General features: G+C 44.9%; 1 protein-coding gene and 1 long non-coding RNA gene across 2 annotated transcripts; one reads left to right on the top strand and one right to left on the bottom strand.

Moving 5' to 3' along the window:
• Positions 1-46: 46 nt before the first annotated feature.
• On the bottom strand, positions 47-8,341 carry UBL4A (ubiquitin like 4A). Its single transcript, XM_083719991.1, has 4 exons — positions 8,029-8,341; positions 4,277-4,382; positions 1,788-1,993; positions 47-319 (listed from the first exon to the last, which is right to left on the bottom strand). The coding sequence occupies exons 1-4, from the start codon at positions 8,074-8,076 to the stop codon at positions 209-211; spliced, it is 471 nt and encodes a 156-aa protein (XP_083576117.1). The 5' UTR covers positions 8,077-8,341; the 3' UTR covers positions 47-208.
• Positions 8,342-9,678: 1,337 nt separating this feature from the next.
• Positions 9,679-16,073, top strand: LOC310835314. The gene is made up of 2 exons (XR_014559541.1): positions 9,679-11,053; positions 15,809-16,073. It is a non-coding gene; the product is annotated as an uncharacterized lncRNA (long non-coding RNA).
• The last annotated feature ends 3,385 nt before the right edge of the window (positions 16,074-19,458 follow it).

Genomic DNA, 19,458 nt, shown 5'->3' with positions numbered 1-19,458 from the left:
CAAGAGTCATTCCCCCACTTCGGATGAACACACTAGACAGAGTAGATCATTCTCACCCATCACCACCTTTAATGGACGGGGAGTGGCTACAGATGCTCTGTGCCCCTTTAACAGCAGTCCAGAGGGATCGCCCCCATTAAGCCCCAAGCTGGGCCCTGCCCAGGGGCTCTCTGTCCAAAAAGGAAGGCTCAGTCCCCAAGTTCACCAGCTAGTCCAGAAAGCCCATTTCTACAGCTTCAGCCACCTCAGGGTGAAGCAAGCGTGTGGCCAAGCGCTCAATGTCATCCAAGCTCAGTAATCGAAGGCTTCGCTCATAATCCTGGGATGGGGGGGGGGGAGAGGAGAGAGAGAAAGAGAGAATTGAACACATCGTTCAGAAGCACACCTGCCAGATTGTCAAACATTTTGTAGTTAAAAGGGCCCCACTGAGAAACTGCTGTGTGTGTTAACCAATGCAATACAGTGACAGATTTTGATGTGGGAGACAAAAGTTAAAAATCCTGCTTATTGGGTGATCTTGGGCAAGTCATTAGTCTGATTCATACACACTTGATGCATGTGTGCGAGTGAACCAGGTGCCTGGCTCATTCTCAGCTCCCGCTGCCATCAAATAAAAGCAGGTTATTCCCAAGGAGCTGTTGGGACATCGGCAGCACAACAGCTTATATATGTCTTCTCAGAAGTAAATCCCACTGAGTTTAATGCGACTTACTCCCAGATAACTGGGTACAGAACTGCAGCCTGAATAAGATAAAGACAGCAATAATGTTTTGCATGCTGAAACTGCAAACACAAGCACACTCAGTCAAGATCAAGGCTGCAGTCCTAACCCCACTTGCCTGGGTGTAAGCCCACTGAGTTTAATGAGATTCCCGCTCCCCTCCATGGCACATAGTTAGGACTGCACTGTAAGCCTCACTGAACTCGGAAGGAATTACTTCCAAGTAAAGGCACTTAAAGGATGCAGGTGGCACTGTGGGTTAAACCTCAGAGCCTAGGACTTGCCGATCAGAAGGTCGGCGGTTCAAATCCCCGCGATGGGGTGAGTTCCCGTTGCTCAGTCCCAGCTCCTGCCAACCTAGCAGTTCGAAAGCACATCAAAGTGCAAGTAGATAAATAGGTACCGCTCCGGCGGGAAGGTAAACGGCGTTTCCGTGTGCTGCTTTGGTTCGCTAGAAGTGACTTAGTCATCCTGACCACATGACCCGGAAGCTGTACACTGGCTCCCTCGGCCAGTAAAGCGAGATGAGTGCCACAACCCCAGAGACGGTCACGACTGGACCTAATGGTCAGGGGACCCTTTACCCTTTACCTTTAAAGGCACTTAGGATCAAGCTGCAAAAGTGTCAGAGGAACCAATAAGCCAAACCTGAGGGGATTCCCACCTACACTCTTCAGTCTTACCCATAGAGGCTAGTGGCGCAGGGTGCCAAGTTCTAGAGGGCGCCAGGGAAGAGGCGGAGGCTGGACGTGTGCCTCCCGGCATCAGCTTGCCGCCCTCGCCCGCCTCTGTCATGCCGCGCCGAAGCAGCACCATGCACAGTGTCTTTGTCTGCCATGGCCACCACGGCACAAAGTGGCCAGCTGAGCCAGGAAGCGTCGTGTCCAGCTTCCACCTCCTCCCCGCTGGAGCCGCACTCCAGACGCTGCCCACCTCCTCCAGCCCCGCCGGCAGCGCTGTCCTCCCTAAAAAACTCTGGGAAACCGGGGGGGGGGACCAGAGGGAGCTTTGCACCACAGCGCCGCATATGCTTAAGACGGTCCTGACACTCCTGTTAGAAAGTTACCTTTTGCAGTTGCTCCAACACCTTCTCAGCATCAGCTACGCTGAAATGCCTGCCTAGGACCTGGGCCAGTGTGTGCCAGATGACAGGGTTCTGTGGGGGTCCAGCTCTGCGGCCAGGTTCCTCGGGCGATGCCTTCTCTGGCGGCTTGATCACAAGGTTCAGTTTTGACTCGGGTCCAATAGAGTAATCAGAGAGACGGTGTTCATCTAGGAAGGAAGCACAAGCTGCTGAAAAGCCAGGTGCCAGCCAGCAAGAGGCCTCACTCTGGCAACCAGAACTTCCACAGGGCCACAAAGCTATGGACTCACACCAGCCATAGCTTTGCACAGACTGGAAGGATACAATTTTCTACAGAAAACTAAAGGGCAAAGCATCCAGCTAGTGCAGGTGTGGCAAACCTCTGGTTTTCCTTATGCTGCTGAATGTAGGAGCCAACTTTTAGGGGCCGAGGTTCCTTCAGCTCCCTCTATAAAATATTTGAGGGGCCTGGCGCCCCCACAAAGTTCATGGGCATTGTCATTCAAATGGTGTGTGTGTGTTGTGTCATGTGATCAATTATGTGGGGTGGGGCTTAGCTCCCCCCACCCCAATATTTTATTCAAGTTGGCACCCCTGCTGCTGAACTACAACTCCCAACAGCCCCAGGCAGGCATAGCCAATGTGTGTGTCCCCCCGCTGCGAGAAGTGAAGTTACAGGGAACTAAGTACAGGGCCTTCTTGGTAGTGGCACCCACCCTGTGGAACGCCCTTCCATCAGATGTCAAGCAGATAAGCTACTACACAACTTTCTGAAGACATCTAAAGGCAGCCCTATATCAGGAAGTTTTTATTGTCTGATGTGTTTGCTGTGCTTTTATTAAGCTGGAAGCTGCCCAGAATGGATGGGGAAACCCAGTTAGATGAGCAGGGTATGGAATAAACTAATATCATTATTATTATTGGAGTTGTTCATCTAAAATGCTAAATTTTCCACAATCCTAGCTAGTCACATCTCCATTTGCATTCAAAGTCAAAACATCCTTTGCTGTGAGTTCAGAGCAGAAAATATATGCCCCCCCCATAAAGGCAAAGATTATAGATTCTTAATATCTGCTGCAAAATAAATCTGTGTTTTGGCTTATGAAAACCAGGTTATTTCATATTGTCACAGAACATCCAGTCCCCACAGCGACATAGGAGGTTTTTTTGCAGGCATATTGGCAAATCTTAAGAGACTATTCTTTTCTATGAAACATGTCACAAATCTCACTGCCATGAGTCTAAAATGAAATAAGGGCAAATGAGATTTGAAAAGGCTTAGAAAAAAAACAGCACAAATCAGAGCTATAGCTGGGATGCTTTGGGAAGACGTTAGGGAAATGAAAGGAAGTCATCAAGCTCCATTTGTAGGTAGCAATTTTTTTAGAAAGGTTGCAAGCATAAGAAAATATACTTTCAGTACAGATAAAAGCTTTCTTGAATTTCAAACATCGCATTTCCTATATCAATGCAAATCTCTTACATATACGTACAGGTCATTTACAAGCCCACTTACATGCCCCAAAACCAATCCCACTGATTCCTATCCAAAGATGCCCTCCTTCTCTCACACACAGTCAGGTCTGGTCCAAGACAGGAAATCGCACAAACACCTCACTCTGAGAGTAAAATACAATAATAAAAAATAAACTTCTTCCTACCCTTTCAATAAACTTAGCTGCCTGAGACAGCTGCTTTATTATTATTATTATTATTATTATTATTATTATTATTATTATTTATTTATTTATTATTAAACTTGTATACTGCCCTTCATCTGCAGATCCCAGAGCAGTTCACAACATAACATTGCAATATAAAAAACACAAATATATAATAAAAATAAGAACAAAAACAAACCTATAACACCTCCCTCCCATCACACATTTAAAAGGATAAAAGGTATATATATAAAATATATAATAAAAATAAGAACAAAAACAAACCTATAACACCTCCCTCCCATCACACATTTAAAAGGATAAAAGGTAAAGGGACCCCTGACCATTAGGTCCAGCAGTGACCGACTCTGGGGTTGCGGCACTCATTTCGCTTTACTGGCCAAGGGAGCCGGCGTACAGCTTCCGGGTCATGTGGCCAGCATGACTTAGCCGCTTCTGGCGAACCAGAGCAGTGCACGGAAACGCCGTTTACCTTCCCACTGGAGGGGTACCTATTTATCTACTTGCACTTTGATGTGCTTTCGAACTGCTAGGTTGGCAGGAGCAGGGACCGAGCAACAGGAGCTCACCCCGTTTCAGGGATTCGAACCGCCGACCTTCTGATCGCCAAGTCCTAGGCTCTGTGGTTTAACCCACAGTGAGGGTATCGGATGCCACGTAGCCAAAGGCCTGGTTGGAGAGGAATGTTTTCACCTGGCGCCTATTCTACCTAATGATAGGACTGGCCTTGCCATACTCTAACATAGGGGGCCACCAACACAGTCACACCAAACCACCATCAGCACCCACCTGCCAAAGCTTTGCCTTTGAAAAGCAGGCGCTGTTGGGATACTGGGACATTCAACTTCTCGGAGACCAAGCGTTTGAGAGAGGAGATCCGTTCATCTGGGGAGACCTGAGAAGAAAGAATGTGATGAAGTGGGGCTGCACCCCAAAGTTGACAGGCTCAGAGCAAGGGCTTTCATATGCTGGAGAATATAGGCCCTGGTCAAGCACAGAACTAGAAAAGCTGATCAAACCTTTTGTTCAGTAATATACACTACACTTACAGTACCTGTCTGTTCTCAGGTCCTTCTCAGAGTGAATTCCCACCCCCCCTCCAGTTGCTCTAAGAAGCTTGCCCCACTGACAAATTGGTCCACAGGAAATAATTTTGTTCTATTTATGGCTGGCATTTTTTCTTTCTCCTTCTGGCAAAGCTCCTGTGAAAGGTAGAAGATCAGTAAGTGCAGCTTTTCACAGCATGAATATTTTCTGCTTTTCAGGTAGTTGTTAAATAATATTACTGAGTAGGCACATAGTGTTTTTCAACTTAAGTTAGTGTTGGCTCCTTTTTCTCCCAGGCATGAAAATGCTGATATAACTTGAAGGTAGAAAGTACAGTCAAACCTCATTGATGAAAGTAATCTGTTCTGGAAGTCCATTCGGCTTCCGAAAAACGTTTGAAACCCGGAGCATTTACTTCTGGGTTTTCGGTGTTTGGAAGCCGTAACGTTCCAAAATGGAGGCTTTCAGGAGCCAAGGTTTGACTGTACAAGGTATGAACTGGAAATTCATAGTTAAAATCTCTGTTTTCCCTTGAAACCACTGAAAGTCTGTTCCCCCAGCTGTAACATGACAATAATACTATTATCATTTATTGATATCTTTATAAATACAGGGATGCCTTACGCAATTGTTATAAGAACGACCATGTTCATGCGCGTGCAATGCTTAGGAAGAGCAATGCACATTAAGTGCTGGTCCTGGTGCTCAAAGCCTTCTATACAGCTTGGGACCAGGATACCTAAAAGATGGTCTCACCCTTAATATAGCCAGCCAACCACTGCACTCTGTAGGAGAGGGCCTCTTGCAAACACTTATCTCAGCAAGAGTTCTGTTCCACACAATGCAGGAATTGAGTTCTTAGTGTGGCAGCATCTATCCTTTGGAACTCCCTCCTACTGCATATCAGACAGGCACCATCTCTATTGTCTTTTTGGTGCTGCTGAAGACCTCCTGATTTTTCAACAGTTCTTTTAAGTGGAGATTGTTATGCTCTTATATGAGAAACTGTCTTAGTTGTTGATTTTTTTACTGTTAAATCACTTGAGATTTATGAAAAATGAAATACATTTTTTAATGTACTTCTAACGTTACTGGATGTTCCAACCTTGGAAGGAAGTAATCTTTTTTCAAGGTACAATCTGAGGGGATATAAAAGCACAAGAAGAACCTTGCCAGATCCGATAAAGAACCATCTAGTCCGGCATTTGGTTTCCAAAGTGACTAACCAGATGCTTGTGGGAAGTTTGCAAACAGAACACGAGTACAACAACCCTCCCACATGATGCAACCACTTGCTGAAGCTGAGGTGGTTTAGGTCTGGTCTGCTTTGAGCGTTATGGAAGAAATGTGGGGTATAAATGTGCTAAATCAGGGATGGGGAACCTCTGACCCTCCAAATGTTGCTGGGCTCCCAACTCCCACAGGTACCCCAACCTTGTATTAAGAGCCCTTAACCCTGACCCAAAGGCATGTGGTTACTTTCCTGCAAAGTGAAGACACAGAATGCACGGTTAGAAACACTTACCTTCCTCTTTCCAGATCCTGGGCCTGAGCCCTAGTAATAGCAGACACTATAAAGCCCTTAAGAACTTAGGACCAATTTACCTATAAGATCGCATTACCCTAATCAACTCATCCAATGGATTGAATTTGCACTACTGCAGGTTCCACATTTGTAAGAACTTGGCTGTTTAGCATGCCCACGCCTACACTTTGGAACTCCCTGCCTATTGAGATCAAGCAGGAGCCATTTTGGTACAGTGAGGGCTCCTGCTTGATCTCAAATAGGTACAGGCTGTTTAGACAAGCCTACCCCACCCAGATACTTAGAAGTTGATGCCACTTTTAATCTGTTTTAGCATTTTAACTTGATTCTGCCATTTTGTATTTTTGAGGTTTTTGGTTTGTTTGTCTTTTACAACTAAGCTGTGTACACATTTTATGAAATGAAGCAATACCACCACTCTATTTTGCCTTGGTCAGACCACACCTGGAATACTGTGTCCAGTTCTGTGCACCATAAATTAAGAAGGAGATTTGACAAGACGGAATATGCGCAGATGGGGGAGACCAAGAGGTTCAAGGGTTTGGAAACCAAGCCTTATGAGGAACGGTTGAAGGAGCTGGGTATGTTCAGCCTGAAGAAGAGGAGACTGAAAGGAATGAGACGACCCTCGGGGTCCCTTCCAACTCTACCGTTCTATGACTCTATGAAAATAAATATTCCAGTGGCAGAGCTGAATTCGACTTTGTAAACAGAGGAAGAAAAAGGCGACAGGAGAAACAGCTGAAGGCGGGGAGGTGTCAGATCTGCCCAGGAGCCCCCACTCCCAGAGTGCATGAGATCCCTAGATCCCTTCACAGCCATCTATATGATACGATAATCTTTATTGCCATTGTCCCATACAGAACAACGAAATTGAAAAAATCTACATCAAACATTCAAAACCCAACAAGCCTGCTATCCCAGCCTTGTTAGCCCCCTAAAAACTGATAAAGGTAAAGGGACCCCTGACCGTTAGGTTCAGTCGTGACCGACTCTGGGGTTGCGACGCTCATCTCGCTTTACTGGCCGAGGGAGCCGGCGTACAGCTTCCGGGTCATGTGGCCAGCATGACTAAGCCGCTTCTGGCAAACCAGAGCATCACACAGAAATGCTGTTTACCTTCCCGCCAGAGCGGTACCTATTTATCTACTTGCACTTTGACATGCTTCCGAACTGCTAGGTTGGCAGGAGAAGGAACCGAGCAACGGGAGCTCACCCCGTTTTGGGGATTCGAACCGCCGACCTTCTGATCAGTAAGTCCTAGGCTCTGTGGTTTAACCCACAGCGCCACCCGCGTCCCTAAAAAAACTGATACCCCATAATTAAATGCAATACACTCCTTTGGAGACTGCCTTACACTGCATTTAAAACCAAAATCGCATTTGAATAGAGACTGTTTCTCAGTCAGCTAGTCCTAGGCTTTATAACCCTGTACCTTCTTCCAGAAGCTGAAAGAGATCATTTCCGGGTGCGCACTGTCCTGCGCTATCTCTACAGCTTTCTTATGGCACCTGGAAGCATAGATTAGATCCAAGGTGGGAAGAGTGCACCCAATTATTCTCTCTTTACAACCCTGGACAGCATTGTTTTCCCCCTGACCGTGCAGCTCCCAAACCACACACAGAGACCATAAGTTAATACACTCTCCACAGTGTACAATGGTAAAATGCCATCAGCAGGTCCTTTGAGAGATTGCTTTTCCGGAGGATTCTCAGGAAATATGACCTCTGCTGTGCTCTCTTCGTCCTGGAAGGGAGCCCTCGCTGCCCTCCGACCCCCCGCCCGCTCCTGCCGCCCTCGGCCTCCTTCCTCCGGGCCAGGTCCTCCCGGCGGCTCCTCGGGGCTCGGGGCGGGCGAGGGCTCCACCCAGGCAACAGCCCACACCCAGCTCGGGCCTCGGCCCCTGACTCAGCATCCCAGCGCCCGGGAGCAGCAGCACGAGGGATACCTGGAGGCTGCATTCCCGGCCCTGGAGCGCCTTCACCGTAAGCAGCATCTCGGGACCCCGCAGCTCGGAAAGCCAGAAGCGGCCCCTTTAACTGAACCATAGACACGCGCGGAAGAAGCTGTCCGGAAGGCAGAGCGGCGCGGCGAAGGGAAGCTACGTAGGCGAAAGGAAGACGCGGGGGCCTCTCATCTCGACGGGGGCCGCACGCGCAATGAAGCTGCCAGAGAGAGAAAGCGGCCAGAGAGGCGGAACTTGAGTCTGCAGGAGGAGCGCAACGTCCGAGAGACCGGAAGGCGGCGGGCGCGGCGAAACCCAACCTCTTCTACGTCATATGAAACTCTATGATGCAAAGGGCTCACGTGTCCAGGCGTGATTAACCATAGAGTGGAGGTGGGGTAGAGCGGGAATAAGGGAGACTGAGGGTCGCAGGGGCCGCAGCCTGAGAGACTTTAATAAGATGCTTAGAAAGCGGAGGTAATTTTATTTTCATTTTCATTTTCGGTATTTTAACTTGTGTATGTTTTGAAGTAGGGTTGTGAGTTTCCCCCCCGATTCTGTTGTTTTATCTTTTTGTAAACCGCTGTGAGGGTTTTTGAGGTGTGTAAATTTTATGAAATTAATTAGTTGATTAACTGATTTCAGATTGTACATTGCGGCGCTTAAAATCTGCCAAGCGCGGGGCGAAATCAGTAGAAATGGAGCCAATATAAAAGGCCGAAATCCAGGCGGACTCGAAGCTTTCCTTCGCTGAAGTGCTTTGAAATATAAATAAATACAGTAGTTGTGCCGCCAGGGCCTTGCAGAGCCAGGTAGAGGCCCGAGACAGGTAGATCATGTGCCCCCCCTTTTTTTTACCCTGGGGATAACTGAAGTCTTATAAATAAGTAAGTATATAAATAATTTTCACAGAAGTTATGCTGACAATTTTATTTCAAGGCTTGAACCGTATCTGCATAGAAAGACAAAATGGAAAATATAAATATGCTGACCGAGGCCCCCTTTGGAATCGGAGGCCCGGGCCAAGTGGCCCATATGGCCACCCCTCTGTCTGGGCCTGTGTGCCGCCTCTCAAAGAAAGCACAAAAGAAGCTAGAAAATGTCGCTGTGTCGCTCTCTCTCTGGGCAGGCTCACTCACAGAGGTGCCAACTTCCTGGGGCCCTGGAAGCACCCATAAAATTCCCCGTGAAAGGGCTGGGGACCCACACCTTTCAGTGCCAGGACCATGGGCGCTGCGGGCACCCACAGTCGCAGGGCCAAGCTGACACTCCTTTACATCTTGTGTCTGTCATGTGTCTATAAAAAAAAAGGATGAAGTTCAGTAGGTTGGTCCCGGCTTTCTTTCCTCTGCTATGGAGAGCGCAAAACGTTGAGTTTTGTTTTTTCCCTTCCAAAAAAACAAAAAAAAATACAAAGGGGTCCCTGACACACAGACCAGATCACATTCAGTGCACTTGCCTACAAAATCGGTGGTTCTAATTTGTGAAAGCATATCATATCTATAATTTTGCCTTTACAAGCCAGCTGCTCTTTTTGCTGGCCAGGCAGGTGCTTCTTTTTAAAGTTTTCATGCATGAGTCCCATCAGGGAAAAAGGCAAGGAAATAAATAAATAAATAAATAAATAAATAAATAAATAAATAAATATTGTACTCATAGCCTGCCTGTGGACTTCCCATAGGCATGAATGTAGTGGCTGTCGGAAACAGAATGTTGTGTTAGATAAGCCATTGGCATGATCCGGAAAGAATTTTTTAATCCTGCATTGCAGGGGGTTATACTAGATGATTCTTGGGGTCCCTGCCAACTCTACAGTTCTATTATTCACATGCTGTTATCATCCATCCCAACCCCTCTTACTTACCTTTTTCATAAACCAAAAGGTACTACAGTGGTAACTCGGAAGTCCAACGGAATCCGTTCCAGAAGTCCGTTCGACTTCCAAGGCATGGATTCTGATTGGTTGCAGGAAGCCACGTCAGACATTCAGGTTCCAAAGAACATTCGCAAACCGGAACACTCACTTCCAGGTTTGTGGTGTTCGGGAGCAAAAACGTTCAACTTGCAAGGCGTTCAGGATCCAAAGTACACCTGTAATCTATATAGCCTTTCTTCATGGGGAAGTGTTCCATTCTGATAAATTGGGCTGCCTTTTTCTCTGTAACACCTTTTCTTCTGAACAATCAAAGATGAAGCAGGCTCCTCTAGCAAGTGATACAACTTTTGGGGAGCGAACAGGCATGGTTATTTCAAAACACCTGAACAAAATGGGAACATAACTCAGCCCTGCTTTAAAAGTTTGCTTTGTTTCCTAAGCCCCTTCTGCTCTTGCTCCTTCACTCTGAGTGTGCTAATTGCACTGGAAATATGGGCGGCATGGAACACTTGGCAATATTGTTATATCTCTCCAGTAACATTAAGACACTGGTTAGCAGAGAAACCAGATCACAGAGATCCAGAACAGGATACAGGTAACCAGAACAACTTGGTCTGTGAAGACTGGAGCAATTACTAGGAACATACCTTTGTTGATGTTAGTGGTTTCATTTTCTGGGTATGTCTCCTGTTCATAATTTTGGACACTGTCACATAAATATTCCACTTTCCATTTTGGTTTCCACCAAAGCCATCTTTGGTGGGAACCTGATTTATGTTTTGTAAAGCAGATGTTTGTGTGATAATTTGTATGCAGGAATTTGTAATAGCTGTAAGTGAATCTGTAATATTACTAATTGATTTACTTTGTCAGGTGATTTGTTATATACATTATTTATAGCCAATTGCTGTTCGACTGGCAATGTGAGCTGGTTTTGTATTTTATATATTGTACAGTTGATGTTCGGGTTGCAAACGTGATCCGTGCAGGAAGCACCTCCGCAACCCGCAATGCCGCGTCTGCGCATTCGCAGGTTGCAATTTGGCCCTTATGCGCAAGCACCGAAACCTGAAAGTAACCCGTTCCGGTACATCCGGGTTCGGCGTGGTGTGCATCTTGAAACCGTGCAACCCGAAGCATCTGTAACCCAAGGTATGACTGTATATTACCGTATTTTTTGCACCATAACACTCACTTTTTTCCTCCTAGAAAGTAAGGGGAAATGTCTGTGCGTGTTATGGAGTGAATGCCTGCGGGTGGCGGGAGGGATCTGCTGCAGTCGTGAGCAGAGGATCCATGGTTCCCCTTCCTTCCCTCCTCCATGGTTACAAAGCATGGATCCACATGAATCCTCAGGATTTTTGCATTGGGCTACTCCAAACTCACTGTCAGATCACATGTCTGTGGCCACAGCATGAACCACAAAAAGCATATATCTGCTATTTCGTTTAGATTATTTTTTTACTTGTTTTCCTCCTCTAAAAACTACGTGCGTGTTATGGTCTGGTGCGTGTTATAGAGCAAAAAATACGGTATATATTTCCCTTGGTCAGTGTGCCATTCTGGAAATAAGTATCTTACCTTTGGCTTCAGTCGAGAGAACACTAATTATGGAACAGGACAACCACACTTAAATGGCCCTAATTCTTTCCTTTTGGATTGGGTCATGTAAACACAGTATTTCTTTATAAAAATAAAACTTCTAATATATAATCATAGAATTGTAGAGTTGAAAGGAATTCCAAGGGTCATCTAGTTCAATATAGGAATCTCAGCTAGGTCATACATGACAGATGGCCATCCAACCTCTGCTTAAAACCCTCCAAGGAAGGGGAGCTCATAGCCTCCTGAGGGAGATTGTTCCACTGTCAAACAGCTCTTACTGTCAGGAAGTTCTTCCTGATGTTTAGACATAATCTCCTTTCTTCTAACTTGAAGCCATTGGTTTGAGTCCTAGCCTCTGGAGCTGGAGGAAAAAAAGCTCGCTCCATCTTCCATGGGACACCACATTAAACATTTGAAGATGGCTATCATATTCTTTTCAATCTCCTCTTTTCCAGGCTAAACATTCCCAACTCTCTCAACCATTCCTCATAAGGCTTGGTTTCCAGACCCTGTAGGTATTTGTTTCAGCTTATCAATATCCAATCCAATCCAAATAACTTTATTGTACTAGTAACTGGCCATGCCATGACAAATCTGAATCAAAAATAAATACAAGCAAAAGGGGTGTTGCGCCACAAATAATGGTCTCTATTTATATCTCTGCATCTACCTGTGTATCCTTAAATTGTAGTACCTGGAACTGCACACAGTACTCCAGGTGTGGGCTGATCAAGGCAGCATAGAGTGCTATTATGATTTCCCTTGACACTATACTTCTATTGATGTAGAAGATATTTTTGCTGCTGCATCAGACTATTGACTCATATTAAGCTTGTGGTCTACTAAGGCCCCCAGATCCTTTTCACATGTACTACTGGCCATCCAAGAGTCCCCCATCCTATATTTGTGCATCTGGTTCTTCTTGCCTAAGTGCACAACCTTACATTTGTCCCTATTGAAATTCATTTTGTTAGTTTGGGCCCAGTTCTCCAATCTGGTAAAGTAATCTCAAATCCCAATTCTGTCTTCAGTGGTATTAGGTACCCCTCCCACTTTGGTGTCATCTGCAAATCTGATAAGCACCCCCCCCCCCGTACCTTCATCCAATTCATTTATGTTTTAGTTTTTCTGTAAACTGTTGGGCTGAGCAAACATACACAAATCACAAACTGGAAGGATAGATGCTGCAGGCACACCCCAGTGACAGCCTTCTGCCCCATTGCACACACAACACCACCTTATATCATATGTGGTGGACCTGTCCCCAAATTAAAAAAAAATGGAACATGGTCTATGAAGAATTAAAGAAAATGCTCAGACAAACATTTTCCAAAAGACCAGAGGCCTTCTAACCGGGCATAATGACAATAAACATCTCAAGAAAAAGCAAAAGAGCATTTCTTTATGCAACAACTGCGACTAGAGCAGGGGTAGTCAACCTTTTATACCTTCCGCCCACTAATGCATCTTACTTGATGGTAAAATTTCCTTACCGCCCACCAGTGCTCGATGGAAGGAGGATTCAGCTTGTGCCGTAGAACCCCCTACCGCCCACCCAGAATCCTGAAACGCCAACTAGTGGGTGGTAGGGACCAGATTGACAACCCCTGGGCTAGAGTGTTAATTGTCAAGTACTGTATTGGAAATGGGACTTGATTCCAACTAAGGAAGAATGGCAGAAGAAAGTGTTGTGAGTATATCGAACTAGCCAACATGACAGAAGCAATAAGAAATCACTCGAGCTTAAGGATCAAAAAAGAATGGGATTGTTTTAAAAATTATATGTTTAAACATGGTTCCTAGATCAAAACTTGGATGTGCTTAGAGTAAATTTCACAAAATCACAAAATATTTAGAGGAGTTATAAAGAGAAGGTTGGTAGGATTTTGACACAGTACAAAAGAAAATGAAATAGAGAAGAAGTAGTTGTTAAGAGGTAGAGGGAAGTCAGTAATTATTATTTAGAGTATGCAAATATGTGTAGAAGAATAAAGTAGAAGATGTATGTCAATGTAAAGAAAAAGTTGATGTGCACCTGGAATTTTAAATTGCAATAAAAATCATTTTGTAAAAAAAAACAAAAAATCAAACCCTCCCAAGAGTCCAGTGGAACAGGCAGCAGTAACCCAGTTGCTACAGGGGCAGGTGTTCAAGTTATAGCACACACTGCACACAAGCAGCATTTCTGAGTACCAGACTGAAAGAGAAGGAAGGAGAGATGATAGGTACATAGGAAGCTGCCTTATACTGAGACTGCACACACCCCGTACATTTAAAGCGTATTTAAATCACATGGCTCCCTCTGAAGAATCCTGGGGACAGTAATGTGCCCCTCCCAGAGCTACAGTTCCCGGCACCATTACAGTTCCAGGATTCTTGGGGAAAGCCATGTAATATAAATGTACTTCAAAAGTATGACGTATTTGCAGCTTCAGTATAAGGCAGCTTCCTACGACCTTCCTTTCTTCATACTGGACTTTTCAAATTGCCATTGCCAATTATATTGCCATGTTCTAGAAAATACTTTGCTGTCAGCATGGCATCAGCAGTTTTGAGAAGTTTACAATTTAAACAGCCCCACTAGTTGTTCTGCTAGAAAAAAACAATATCATCCATTAGACTGGGCTTGGGATTTATGCAAATAAAATGTTTCCTACGCCCTCCTTGATATGTTGTAGTTTTCCATTGGTTGGCCATCAAAGGCCCACTAAGGCCCACACTTCCTTTTGTGCCATGTTTCCATGGATTGCCATTTGGTCTGATTCAGCAGTGAAATGCTGGTTTTCCTGGGGAAAGCGCCAGGGGAAAACCCTGCTCAGACGCAGAGCTGGAAAGCCCAGACCTGTGTCTGGAAAGTGCAGAGCAAAAGTAAGTGTAGATGAGCCCTAAGTGAGCTTCATGGCAGTGTGAAGATTTGAATTGACATTGCACCAGTTCAAGCCTATTCTGTCTACCATGGCCAGCTAATTAACACATGGATTGAACAACAGGAAGGTAACAGCACTGGGATCTGAGGCAGGTAAAATCTTATTACCATAATTAGCCATGTCCCTTGGGATATTGCTACAGCTGTCTGCCAGAAAGGCACAGCCAGGTAGTACTTCAGAAAGATATCTGCAGAGGGGTGAAACTTGGGCTGGAACAAAAGATACTGGAATCTGAAACACAAAGTTTTTCAGTCACAGATATTGTAGCATATTGATCAGCTAATTAACCCATCTATTGTGATTAAAAAACAAACGTCTCTGATCCGATTCAATTCACAAGTGAATCAGTCAAGGCAGTTTCAACATCAATAAATAGCATTGCACATAAATACCTGTGCCAGAGGAATAGAGTTTTAAAACTGAGATTTGAAATACCTACAGGGTCGCCAACTTGGCCCCTCCCAGTACCCCTCTATGACCACCCAGGCCTTCTCTGGAGCCCAGTGTCCACCTACCCTGCTGAAATTAACCTTGAAACAATCACTTCATTGTAGTCAATAGAGTAGAAAGTTGCCTTCTACTGAGTCAGACCCTTGGTACATCTAGCTCAGTACTGTTCACACTGACTGGCAGCTGCTCTCCAGGATTCCAGGTAGGGTTATTTCCCAGCTATACCTGGAGATGCCAGTGGGGACTGAACTTGGGAAAGCAGGTGCTCTACTACTGAGCTATGGCCCTTCCCCAATAGGCTGCCCACAACAGTTTCTCCACTTTGCAAATATGTCCACATGCGCCAAAAGCTTGGCAACCTCTGTAGAGACTGATATTTAACCAGTTTCACATCTTAGTGAGGAGTGTCCCCCCCTTGTATTTTTTCATGTTAGGAGATGCTTGTAGTGGCCAGACATGGACAGTGTTTTCATTCTTTCAGAAATAAAACCAGTCTGGTACTTGTGAATCTCATTGTATTCCATCTGTTAATGCTGCTGATATTGCGGAATCATCTTCCACTGTTGTGGCATATATGTCTCTAGTTACAGAGGGAGAAGGTGTTTTTTCTTCTGTAAACTGAAGGTAATTACGGAGTGTGATCTTATCTCATGGAAATTTCCTGTCTACAGTGCCACTGCAGGCGTGTGCATGTGCGCACAGGTGTGCAGAGCGGATTGCATTCCACCTGCCCTGTCAAGTTAGATTAACCTTGCCCTCAAATTAGTTCTCTTCATTCCTTTCCACTTATCAGTTTCTCTTTCCTTTTTTTTGCCTCTGACCTGACTCAAAGGATAATAATATATAGGTATTTGTGGATAATTTATCTGTGTGCATCATGGGAGCAGGTGCTGAATAGCCTGTATTTTTGGATTCAATATCTTAGGCAAAGCAACAAAAGAAAAAGAAATGCCAGACTTAGACATGTTATGATTGCATTTCTTACTTTTAAAAACTAGTGGAGGCATTGCCATAATATAACGTCCAATCCAATTGCCTGGGCTGGCAATACCACTCCAAAGAACATCTCCACCACCTTGAAGTCCAGTTCTCAGAAATGAGCATTACGGTTCTATAACTTCCCCCAAAGAAAAGCTTGATGGGGTTTCTTGCAACTTTTACAAATGCATAATAAATGTATTTGCACAAAATGTTTATATTTTTGCTTTCGTTTATTGAAAAATCAGAGCTCAGCAGTAGTAGGCTGGGGATTGAGAAAGACCATCAAAGCTCTATGCATGTGAGGAGTACAAGATGAAGAGATTTGTAGAACAATTCTAAAACTATGAGCCACTCCCCCCCAATCTATCAACCATCCACTGGTCATCATCTGATTATGGGATATTCCACATTCTTCAAGATTTTAGGAGTGGGTGTAGAATATGGGGAGAGAAGCAAAAGTTTTTAATGTGGGCATGCTTATCTTCAGATAAATAAGTCTTATTTCAATAAGCGCCCTCAAATTCCATGTTGGTAACATGCTAAGTCACCAACACTTGCTCCACTCACTGACTCACTCCTTACACAAATGATTCTTTGCCATAGGGGTGAGGTACGTCTTATCAGGGACCATTAACCTACAGAAGAAAAATCAATGAGGAGCTTTGATTCCCCACCCCCATGGGTCAGTGGCTAGAGGGACACATTTGAAAACATGAATCAGGTTGGCTGTCAGCCAGTTTGATCAGTACCTTCAGTCAGCTCACCTCATTTAAGAGGCTGTCCAGTGCTCTGAAAGTGCAAACTGGGCCCACTAACACCCAGACTGGGCTGCATGTAAAGGAATCCTGAGAACTGCAGCTTGTTAAGATGCTTTGCGAAGGGTAAACTGCAGTTACCAGGATTTGGGGTGTGGGGGCTTTGAATATATGGTGTGCACACAGCCCTGACCTGCGCTTTCAAAGGTATTCCTCCTGAAATGAGTTGGGCAATATCTTGCCTGAGAAGAATTCCTCACCTTTGTAGCTCCCCTGTGTTTTTGGCAGGAGCCTTTATGCCCTTCAGCCATTTACTCCCAGTTGCTACTCTACACATTTTATTTATTTGTAGAAACAGATGCTGATATGGAATAAATAATAATATACTTATATGGAACCACTGTTTTTGTGTTAACATAGTCACAGAAACCCCTAAGCCAAACTGACAAATTTCAACCTGCTCCTTTGAATGGCTATCTACACATCACAACCTCTAACGCTGTGGGAACTAAGAAAGATATCAAAGGGGGGAAATGAGCAAAAAGTCCTCATAAAATCTCCCCAATACTTTTATTCCAACACATTAGTGTCCCCCATCTTGCCTTTCAAGCCCTATCTCATACTCCCTTCACGGGAAGTAGAGCAGTTTAGAAGATATGGGATTTTTCTTTTATCAGCAGGGGTGGGGAAATATTAGTCGACCACTTCTACTTAGCAAAGCACAATATGGCAGTCCTGCTAGTTCTGCCCCTTCAACAGCCTACCTTTGGGTACACTTGGCACTCTAGGTGGGCTCTACCAAGTGGCCTTCATGCCAACACTTTTTTCTTTTTAATCTGTGAAGCCTATGTTAATAAAGACATTGCCCAGAAGCTCTTCGGTGAGCAGGTTCCAGCTCTGCTACCCAACGGGGCTGCTGAGTGGAGGTGTTGGTAAAACTGATGCAAACATCCTGGAAGAGCAGCTCTATCTGGGCTGACATGGGATATGCAAGGAGGAGAGAAAAACATGACACCTGACCACAAAGAAGTTATTTCGAGAGTGGAAAGTAACCGTCCTCCAACACCCACCTCTAAGTATAATGGAAATAGCCAAGCAAATCGACAAAGATAATGCCCAGCAATGGATTAAAGGATACGGGAGCTCTACAACGACTGAATTTGAATTCTATACATCTAATGCCCTTAGGCAACCCTCATCCACAGATGTGGAACCGTTATGAACATCCTGCTAATCCCACAATTTTCATTAGTTGAAACCCCTCCCCCACCCCGACCATTTCCGGAATGCATCTATGATACCACTTCTCTTTTTCATTTAACTTCCTCTTCAAAGCTAGATTACAACTTCCATCACACACCATTACTCAAACTTACAATGTAATCCTATGCATATTTACTCAGAAACAATTCCCACTGAATTTCAATGAGACCTACTCCCTAGTGCGAGTAGGATTGCAAACATTAGCTAGTACTCATTCTTACTGCCCTATCAAACAATGAAACAAACCATTCCACGAAGACTTTTGGAGCAGAACATGCCTCTCCCCACCAAGACTAGAACAGAACAGGCATCTCCTTACCTCTCCTGAATAATTACAACACATGAGGGGCTCCCAGTTTAGGTAGGTGTGGGTGTGGGTGTGTCCTAATTTACTCTATTCTCTGTCTGATTGTTAATCCATCTCCAGTGCTGTCCACCCAACCAGGCAGTGCAGGGGATGGTGAGTGGGGTGATGAAAGGGAAAGTGGTCCATAAAATGGATTTGGGGCCATAGTTGAAAAAGTAGATTGAACTCTTTAAGCTGACGGGTGAGAAGGGCAGTTTAGTAGTAGTAAAGTCACTGTTTTCCTCTGGCACAAGATCAAACACCTTTAATTGAGACACTCAACGCAGCAAACGATTACTGCCCTCAGAACAAACTGTGCTAGACGAGAGGACTGGGCACAAATGTCACCACCTTCCACCATGTCCCCTGTGGTATGCCAGACACAGCCAGCCTGGAAATAGTGAAAGGCAAGCAGGCTGTGATCTATACTCAGCAGGCATTCTGCATGAGTAGTGAGAGCTGAAGTTGAACTAGCTCAGAGGTGGCCAACGTGTGGTTTTCCCACTGTTGGACTTTAGCTCCCTTCACCCCTGACCACTGGCCATGCTGGAGCCGGAGGCCAACAGGTTAGTGCCTGCTGGTCTAGGAGGATACTGAAGGTTGATGCAGCAGAGCTGGCTCTTCAGAGGCCAGAGGTAGAGTTCCTTTTGTTCAGACTGCTGAGCGACAGCATGGTCTGCCTATACAATTCCTCACTGCCTCCATTTAACAAACTTGTTTAACGGTGCAAAAACATTAATAAGAAATTTGTTTACCAGAAGCAACAGTAGAGAGGATGCATATATATTCTTACACACCCTTATGCACACACAGGGAGGGAGACTACAATGCCCCTCTCATATTCCCTGTAATTCTCTGAAGAAAACGATCACCCAACTCCAAACTTTTTTTTACTTCATTATATAAAAAGCAAAGGTAGCTATCTCGGTCTATAAGAAAATAATAATAATCCAAAATCCACAGTTGGGCAACACCTTTATTAGGTCCTACAAGTGACATTTTGGTTGGCTGTAATAAAAGGCATCGCACAAGTGTGGATTTTGGAGTTTTTATTTGTTTCTGACATTTTCACCCAAGCCTTCAAGCACATTTCAGGGGCGCTAGCTTTTTTAAAAAATGTGAAAAAATCCTCCTAGGCTGCCTCCACGTCTGCCCATCACTCCACAAAGCCCCATTTCTGCAGCTCCTGGAAGGAAATAAGAAAGACAGCCACACAGAACATATTATCTC

Source organism: Podarcis gaigeae, assembly GCF_964106915.1.
Source record: "Podarcis gaigeae genome assembly, chromosome: 17".
Classification (NCBI taxonomy): domain Eukaryota; kingdom Metazoa; phylum Chordata; class Lepidosauria; order Squamata; family Lacertidae; genus Podarcis; species Podarcis gaigeae.
Note: the sequence above shows the minus strand (reverse complement) of the source record. Positions and strands in the feature narration are given on the sequence as shown.

Bases quoted from the DNA above. Each gene is read 5' to 3' on its own strand.
- UBL4A (XM_083719991.1), bottom strand. From the start codon at position 8,076: ATGCTGCTTACGGTGAAGGCGCTCCAGGGCCGGGAATGCAGCCTCCAG. The intron at 1,994-4,276 runs GTGGGTGCTGAT...CTTCCTTCCTAG, and splicing joins CAAAGGCAAAGCTTTGGCAG to ATGAACACCGTCTCTCTGAT. The intron at 320-1,787 runs GTAACTTTCTAA...CCCCCATCCCAG, and splicing joins TGTTGGAGCAACTGCAAAAG to GATTATGAGCGAAGCCTTCG.